General features: G+C 40.0%; 1 protein-coding gene across 1 annotated transcript; it reads left to right on the top strand.

The window, feature by feature from the left end:
* The first annotated feature begins 2142 nt into the window (after positions 1 to 2142).
* On the top strand, positions 2143 to 9076 carry LOC114548581 (testicular acid phosphatase homolog). The gene is made up of 10 exons (XM_028568566.1): positions 2143 to 2250; positions 2906 to 2992; positions 4115 to 4270; positions 4529 to 4627; positions 6544 to 6639; positions 7069 to 7201; positions 7495 to 7577; positions 7671 to 7777; positions 8042 to 8223; positions 8931 to 9076. Exons 1-10 carry the CDS (start codon positions 2143 to 2145, stop codon positions 9038 to 9040), a joined length of 1161 nt encoding a protein of 386 aa, XP_028424367.1. The 3' UTR covers positions 9041 to 9076.
* Positions 9077 to 9216: the final 140 nt, after the last annotated feature.

Raw genomic sequence — 9216 nt, 5'->3', positions numbered from 1 at the left:
CTAAAGCCACGGGTGTCCTAAAGAATATATCACTGTGGCTTTAAAGTTGAGTCGAGAGGCCAAATATGTATCCTTAAGTTCAAAAGATGACTCAAATATGTCTGCCAAGGGGGTTGTGATGTCACTGCACAGCAGGGGGGGGAAATGGCAGAGACAGTGATTTGGACTTTAGTCGACAATGAAGTAGATTGGATCAGAAATCCTTGAGAAGAGAGAGATAGAGAGAGAGAGAGAGAGAGAGAGAGAGAGAGAGAGAGAGAGAGAGAGAGAGAGAGAGACACACATGTAGGAGGGCTATAAAAGCACTCCCTCCTTCACTGGAAAATGCATTTAATGTCAATCCGGGTGTGTATGACTGAAGATTTGGGATGTGCAGCAATCTTCCTCTGTCTGTAACTAAAATGTGTGAACAAGTATGCTGAGGTAAGGGCATGTGTTCATTTACATGACCTGCTAAATCTTTTTTGACAAGGCTTTTTGTTGTACTCTATTGTACATCCATGTATTTTTAATGAATGTTTAAATCAAGTTGACATACTACAGTGTTGTAGTATTTTAGAAAAACATGACCAAACACATACATTTTATATGTGATATGACTGATCTAAAAGACATATTTTGCACAACCTTTGCCTGACTAAAATGTAATAAATTAGTTCATCATATTCTGCTCCTAATGGCCTTTTACAATTAAAATGTCTTGACATTTATTTCCTCGTGTCAGCAGGAGAACTCTGTGAAGAAGGTAGAGATCAACAAGTCAAAAAGATGTGGAAGTTCCAGAAAAGTTTGGGCTGTTTATTCCTGCTCTGTTGCATCTGCTTGACTAAATGCCGGGTGCTGAAGTTTGTCGTAGTCGTGAGTCTAACCATTTTCTATTTTGTTTCCCGTGTGCATGATTAATAACGATGACATTTGAACATGGCATTGGAATTTCATATTAAGCCGTTTTACAACATTTAACGTCATCTGGAAGCCTACTTAGATCACATCAGACTGACACTTTGTTGCTGATTACTCTGTGTTTTTCTGCTCAGTTAGCGTTATTATATATACACATTCATGTGACAAGGATTACTTTGAGCCTAAACTCCAACAGTGTTGGCTATATCTCTCCCAGACACTACTGCTTGGTTCATAAACCTCTTTGCATATCTTTCTTTTGCACCATAGTTCAAAGAAAGATTTAAGTGAAAATCACAAATGTTTTTCTATGATGTGACCTCCTATATCTATAATACACTAGTGTGTTTGCCCCTTACAAATGACCTACAGTTTATAATAATATGTCTGTTTTCTGTTACATTGGCAGCTTACAATTTAATCTTGACCATATAGTTAAAGGGTTGCAAGATCCAAAAAATATTTTTTTTGCCAATGGCATGGTTGAGCAAGTGGGTCAAGAATCTACTGGCCCTGATCAAAATGCCTATATTTATATTTATATATTTATTTATATTTACTTTAAAAAGACTTTTTCAAGCACTGGCCCCATCAGGCAACTGGTTGAAAATAAGTTTGCCCATGCGTATTTGTTTTACTGGCCCAAAGCCATTGGGCAATCCTTATTGTTGGACTCTGGGTTGTTAACTGACTCATTAGTCTGTTCATTGTCTGTAGTAATTACATTTGTAATGGACAGTGTACATATTTGCTAATAATTCATTGTTTAAATGTGTTTTAATTCAACTATTTATTCCATTTTAGCTGAGTCAAGTTTAGTTCGAGTTAGTCCAGTTTGTGTTCAATTCTAGCAAGGCATTTTGCATCAATAAAGACAGTGACTGTTGGAACATAACAATTATCTCTGAAAGCAAACATGACATCCAAATAGTTTGTAAAGTTCAAATCACTGTGGTGCTAACAGGAGTGACTCAGATGTGTCCATAATCCGGTTTAATCAACCAGTGTGTCATGTCACTGCTCAGAAAGTGAGTCCTTAGGTTAATAATACTTAATGAGCAGCTCCAGCATTTGTGTCATCAGAATGACTCTTCTGTGTCTTAAATCCAGACTTAACTGTCCAAGATCACAGGTTTCTATTTCTGACCTCGGTCTCAGGGTGGATTTTTTTACCGCATGTACACAGTGTAATGACTGGCACAGCAGTATGGCGTCTGAATCCATGTGACATAATCTGTTATGACTTTTAAGGTTTTCCGACATGGCGATCGATCGCCTATTGAATCGTATCCCAAGGATCCTCATGGGGAGGAAGTGTGGGCTCAGGGCTTCGGACAGCTCACTGAGGTACTGGGTACTGGGTACTGGGTACTCTTTCTACTTTCAACTTTCAATTTTATTTTTGTCCGTGGAGGGCAATTGCTTTTACAGCAAGGCATACAATAAATGAAAAAAAAAACATGGAAATACAGTAGATAAGGACACGTGGGAGGTTTCCTGAATACCAGTGGGCTAGAAATCCAACAATATTTACAAGTCATACACAACAGCAAAAACAAAAAACTAATTAAAATAATTGAAAACATAATATTTTAGAAAACTGTTTTGTGTTTGCTAAAATGCTGTTGTGTTTTCTATCTTACTGACTTAGTACATGGAAGGCACAAGTCTAAGCTCCTTTTGTATCTCTGTATAGGTGCAGTAGCTTAGATATGGTGTAAAAATATATTTCACTTATGTTATAACATAAAATCAATTTTAAGTCTTGAGATGAAAGAAAAGCTTGTTAAAGACTTTTCCTTACAGTATATTCCTTTCCTACTGTGACATCGTTCTGCTCTCTGGCAATTAGCCGATTTACAGTGAATAAATCATTTATGGCTCTAGGAGGCCCTGTAGTTTGTGTTATTGTATGTAAATGAGTTGAATTGGACATCAAATCTGCCAAATATATAGCAAAATGTCAGTTTCGACAAAGATTAACCAATAATTTTCCTTTCAGCTGGGCATGAAACAACAGTTTGAGCTGGGCAGCTTTCTAAGGAGGCGTTATGGCAACTTTCTCAGCGAGGACTACGACAACAAAGAGGTAGGTGTTTTCCTGGATGCAGACATGTACTGTATGTACAGACATGAATGTGTGTGTGTGTGTGTGTGTGTGTGTGTGTGTGTGTGTGTGTGTGTGTGTGTGTGTGTGTGTGTGTGTGTGAATTTCTGTTTTTTCTGACGTCCCCCCTGTGAGCATGTTGGCTTCAGTGTCACCTAATGCTGTTGCCATGCATGCCCTTGGCCCAATCATGTGTCAGCCATCGTCTGTATTAGCTGTAACAACATACACTAAGTTAATGAGCATGAATCATATTGGTGATATAACTGCCTTGCAATTTGTTGTAACATGTGGGATAATTTTGCCTCTGGGCTCCATGTACCTTGCAGTTGGCAGCATGTATGTTGGGCTGCATGCTCAGCACACTGTCATGATGATCTGATTTCCGCTTTCTTTTGCTGTCTGTTTTCTTTACACTCGCTGTCTTCCTTTTTTTTTTACCTCACTTTCTATTACCTCTCTCTCTTTCTCTCTACATCCTTGCATTTAGTCCTCTTCTCCCTCTCTTAAATAACACACAATTACTACAAAAATAACAGCTGTTCTTAGTACCTGTCATTGGCGATTTGTCGCCCAAGTCTCTGTCAACTTGTTCCGTACCTTTCCACCACCTGCCATGTCTGTTTTAATTCGACAACAACAAAAAGTGGGGGAGAAGCATTCTCTGCATCACAGGAACATCCAACCTTATCAGCGTGATTTACTGTGTGCAAAAACCTGACACGGGGTGATGGAGAAATATAGACGAGCGAAGGCTGATGTCAAAAGAGATCACAGTAAGACGGATGTTTGCCCCCTCCCTCTCTCATCCATTTGGATCTCTTCTCACTCCCCTCCTCTTCATGTTAGGGGAATATTATAAAATCATCATATATAAAATTATGATACACTGCTGCTTTGCTGGATGCATTCATTTTTTGCATCTTTATTTTTAAAAAACTATCCACTTTCCAAATGCTATTCTTTTTTAGTTTCCAAGTGCATTTCCACTTTCTATAAAAGGTAAGTCTGATTGTTTCATTTGGAAGAACACAGTAGGAATCCGTGCCAGACCGAGTACAATGGATGCACTTTAACACCATGTTCCCATCATGTTTCCAACAGTTATACGTGAGGAGCACTGACTACGACCGCACTCTGATGAGTGCCCAGGCCTGCCTTGCTGGGATGTTCCCCCCAACCAGACGCATGCCTCCCATCATGCCCCAGTTACTGTGGCGGCCCATTCCAGTGCACACCATCCCCAGGGCCCAAGACAAGGTGGGCTGCTGAGCCACATCAATATTTCCTTTCACACGGCAGCCACACACAGCCGAATAGAAACTTGTACAAGTTAATATGAGTCTCTCTCACTCTGTGATGCTGTCTGTGTTCACCTCAGCTGTGAACCTGCTGTGCTGAAATTCCCTTCTGTTTTAAAGTGTGAAATGAACATATAATTGTGCCCAGAAGACTTGCAGTACCTGCAGTTAATGTGCATTATTTCCACTGATGTGCTGGTGTTTTCGATTTCTCAAGCTGTTGAAGTCTCCAGGCAAAGACTGTCCAAGGTTCAGAGCACTGATGACGGAGACCTTTGAAAGCGAGCACTACCAGAAGTTCCTAAGGGCTCACCAGGTAAGACAAACCACAGAAGAAGACAGTCATCTAAATACACTGTAGCGTAACTCATCCTCAGTGTCTGTTCAATGACTTGAACGTTCTACTCACAGCTCAGTTTGTGTTAAACATCACTTAAAACTTGTTTGTAACTCTGTTGTTTTTTATCATTAGAATTATATAATCAGAACTCCTGTGAATAATTCTCCTGTGAACTTTTTTCTCACCTCAGCTACTTCTTTTCTTCTTATCCGAGCCTTGATTTGTAAACACTGTGAAATGCACATTTGTGTAAAACAGTGAAATATATATTTCGCAGTTGCTGGTGCCAACGTTATCAGCACCTCCAGTGGACGTGTTAGTTATGCTGTAGACATCATGTCCTGTCAGTGATTTTCTCAGGCACGGTGACTCCAGTGCCTCGAAAAAGCTGCACAGTGCAAATTCTCTCACATTCTCTGAGAAGCTAATTAACGGTTGGATTGAATTAGATTAAGAATTACAATGAAAAGGTTTTAATTAAACTGAGTCCCATGTGCTGCCTACTAAGGTGGTGTTTGAGATCAGGACAGGGCCTCCTGCATTGAATTTTTACACCCTCTGCTGGAGGCTCAGTACCTGCAAGCTGGATGCAGGAACCAAGATGTTGCCATTTTTCACTGTGTTGTTTGACCAAAGGCTGAAGTGAACAACAATCACTGAATCAATAAACAATGCAAATCTGTACCATTAACCAACTAATGTTTGTTTAGTTATCTTATTAGTGCATCTGCAAAAACAACACCAAAAATGTGTATTACCTATATAAAGGGTCATTTAAATATTAATTTTCTTCAAATATTTTAACTGAATAATGAATAATGATGAATGTTGTGATGGAAAGTAAAAAGTGCAATACTTAAGTGCAATTTTGAGATACTTATGAAACAAGCTATCATTCACTTTTTAACTAATTGGGAGTGTGTGTTTGTGTGTGGGTGTGTGTGTGTGTGTTTGTGTGTGTGTTTGTGTGTATGTGTGTGGGGGTTCAGGGTCTGATTGAAGGCAGGTGTATCTGAGTGTGCCTTGACTTTGTGGTCTACTCGCAGCAAACACTGCTGGCTCTCATTTCTTCTGTTTCTCTGTGTGCATGTACGCATGTGAGGTCTAAGTCAATATCTAAATATACAAAAAGTGTGGCTTCCCTTGTTTCTGTTTCTCAGGTTGTAAAATTAGAATCTCCCTTTTTGCTTTGCCCTCAACAGCAGAGAGTCAGTTCAGCCCTCAATTCTGCTAGAATCTCTTGCAAAGCAAATGTTGTCTGATTACTTTTCCATTCTGCTAGACTGGACTCACATATGTGAGTCCAGGGAACATGCCAAACGGTCTCAACACTGTACAGTTGGAGCCGAGGTTTCCCTACTTAGGCCAGGCTGTGGTTCATTCTTGCTGATACTGGTTGGTCAAATCTAGAATCTGTAGGACCACTGCGAAGTACCCCAATGGATGTGTTATACTTGAGTATTTTAATTTAATGGTACTTTACACTTATACCTCCATAACCTTTCAGTGGGATATATTGTACTTTTTAGCCCCCATATTCATTTGTCAGTACTTAAAGTACAGATAAGATAAAAAAAAAAAATCACATGTGAAGTGTATAGAATACAATGTATTACAGATGTGTTAAAGATTAAACCAGATGTTTTCAGCCTTTGAAGCCTGATCCTTTGAAGGGCCCCAGGTTGAGAACCACTAGATTAAACTACCAAACTGTATACAAGTTGTTAAAACTAACTCCACCTTTGGCCATCTTCAACAGTAAAATACTATATGTGATTTTAAATGCAGAACCTTTTACTTGTAATGGATTACTTTTGGTACCGGTACTTTTGTAAAATGATCTTCCGCCACTGGTTGAATGTAATGTTCTAACTCTTTTCTTTACATTGCAGTACTTTGTGGAGGGACTTTCTAACCACACTGGCTACCCCGTCTCCAAACTGGTTGGAAAAAAAATATGGAGGGTTTACGACACTCTTACCTGTCAGGTAGACTTTTTACACATAAACACAATTATATTCTGCCGTTTACGAATGCTTCAATTACTGATGCCAGCTGCAGAGCAGTAAGAGTGAAACAAAAATAATAATAGTTTTCTTCAACACATCTGCCCAGAGATGGAGAGGGGGCTGGAGCGTGGGGGAAATAATTTTGATACATACAGTGAGACATGAATAGGACAACATATTGAAATGATAATTAAAGCATTATGAGATGGGTGGATTCTAGGCCAGGTTGAATACGCTCATTCACACTTGCAAAATGAGCATCTGTTATCTTCAAACTGGTGCTAAAAATAGCCAGGATAATAGAGACGATGAAATACAGCCATTTAAACCCCCTTTGTTGCGATTCATGTGTTGTGTAATGTGATTATTAGTGTGATGCGGGGTAATAAATGTTATTTTCTTGTGCAGAGGATCCATAACTTGACTCTCCCACGCTGGGCCACCCAAGATGTTGTGGACACCCTGAAGAGAATTGCATCATTTGAGGTCATGTACAGCATCCTCAGTCACAAGCGAAAAGAGAAGGCCAGGCTCTCGGGAGGTGAGGAGTCACATTAGAGGCAATTAAATCAAAACACTTTTGTGAGAATTTTTTTTTTTATTAGAGTAAAAAAGAGTGTATGTGATGTTGTGACTGCTGGCTGAGGCGTTGTTTATGCCTCAGCTCAGACAGTGTAAAGTGGTGGGCCGGGTTTTCAAAGCATATTAGCACATATGAGCTAATGGGACCAAGATGATTACAGCGCTAAGATAAGGTGCTCAGCAGGGTCAAAACGATTGGTTTCTGGGAAAAAAATAATTAGCAATGTTGACACTGATGTGTTCATTTACCAGGGGTGCTGCTCAATGCCATCCTGAGGAATTTCTCCAGGGCCGTAGAGCAAGGGAGCACTCTCAAATTCATTATGTACTCAGCCGTAAGTTCAACGTTTGGGCACATACACACATTTATAATTTATTGCGCAAACTGCTGTTTCACATACTCACCTCCTTGATGTTTCTCATTCCAGCACGACTCTACCCTCATCACCCTCCAGGCAGCTCTGGACGTGTACAATGGCCTTCTCCCTCCTTACGCTGCCTGTCAACTCTTTGAGTTCTACCAGGAGAATGATGGGTAATGACATCCTGCCTGCTTTTTGCATACTTAATTACACTATCTAGGTCAGATGGTAAAAACATATCAGATTTTGAACAATTGCATCCCACTGTTCAGCCGCACCAAACCATTCAATTACATTTTCCTTTTCAATTCAATGGAAATCTGGCAGCCATCCAGGTCTGCAATGGACAAATTAGCACATGATACAAACCTATTTACATAGCACATGTGTCATGTGTCATCACATTGTCTTAATGAGATGACACTGTAATTCCACAGTTCTTATTCTCTGGAGCTGTATTACCGCAATGACTCCAGGCACGACCCCTACCCCAACCCTGTGCCAGGATGCAACGGGGTGAACCCCTGCCCTTTGCCCATGTTCACTGAGCTGGTGCGGGACGTGGTGGCAGAACACTGGGAGGCCGAGTGCGAGTTTAGGACAAGATTGTCAAGCACAGGTAAAGAATTTTTTTTTTTTTTAACATTGTCCTGCTTGCACTGACTTATATTTCCATACATATTTTGACATTGTTAACGCTTTGCCTGAATACTTCACTTGCAAATACATGTATACCGGTACAAAGCACTTGCACATACATCCATACCCTCGTGTGTATTCTTATATATACAAGCATGCATGCATAACGTGAGAGTGTGTATGTGTGTGTGTGGTGTAGGAGGTTAGTTCAAATAAACCTGTGACTTTCGATCAGGTATGGAAGTCACAGGTTTGGAATGGTATGGAAACATATGTGACAAACGTACTAAGCACACGCACACACACACACACACACACACACATACTAAGCATGCACATGCATAAATGCTCACACTCATATACCCTCATACTCATACACATTCTCATGTTATGCATGCATGCATGTGTATGTATGTATGTATGTATGTATGTATGTATATGCATGAGAGTATGCATGTATGTGCAAGTGGTTAGTACCAGTATATATGTCTACCCAAGTCAAGTATTCAATTTTGACCTAAGCGGCTTCTCATACTTTACTGCTATATGTTTATTCCTGTATTCACTTTAGGGGCCAGTGTGGGGATTTTCAGCACAGACTGTCTGATTTAAAAATATCAAGGCTTTTGGAAATCTTCCAAATATTCCACATTCTAGGTATCTAAACAGGATTTTTGCCTCCCACAGGGGTCATAACAGCTCTTGCAGTGGCTGTGGGTGTCCTGGCAGTGGCACTGTTGTTCAGCATAGGAGTGGCAATCCACAGGAGGAGAGCACACTACTCCAGGGAGGTGTAGTGTGGACGACTGTCACAGATGTGCCAAAAATACAGAAAGGTGCTTCTCTAATAATATGTGCCATGTATTTTAATATCTTGATTGTGTGTGTGTGGAGAGGCTTGTGAGCTTCACTTCTTCTTCTATAAATTCTGTTAGTGTGACTAAAAAATATGAATGAAAAGTATTTTAACTAA

The sequence above is a fragment of the Perca flavescens genome, chromosome 21, assembly GCF_004354835.1.
Source record: "Perca flavescens isolate YP-PL-M2 chromosome 21, PFLA_1.0, whole genome shotgun sequence".
NCBI classification, from domain to species: Eukaryota; Metazoa; Chordata; class Actinopteri; order Perciformes; family Percidae; genus Perca; species Perca flavescens.
Note: the sequence above shows the minus strand (reverse complement) of the source record. Positions and strands in the feature narration are given on the sequence as shown.

What these genes read in the sequence shown, in the direction of transcription:
- LOC114548581 (XM_028568566.1), top strand. Translation starts at nt 2,143, where the DNA reads ATGACTTTTAAGGTTTTCCGACATGGCGATCGATCGCCTATTGAATCG. An exon ending in AGGACTACGACAACAAAGAG is followed by an intron (nt 2,993 to 4,114) that starts GTAGGTGTTTTC and finishes TGTTTCCAACAG; the next exon opens with TTATACGTGAGGAGCACTGA. An exon ending in GAAGGCCAGGCTCTCGGGAG is followed by an intron (nt 7,202 to 7,494) that starts GTGAGGAGTCAC and finishes TTCATTTACCAG; the next exon opens with GGGTGCTGCTCAATGCCATC.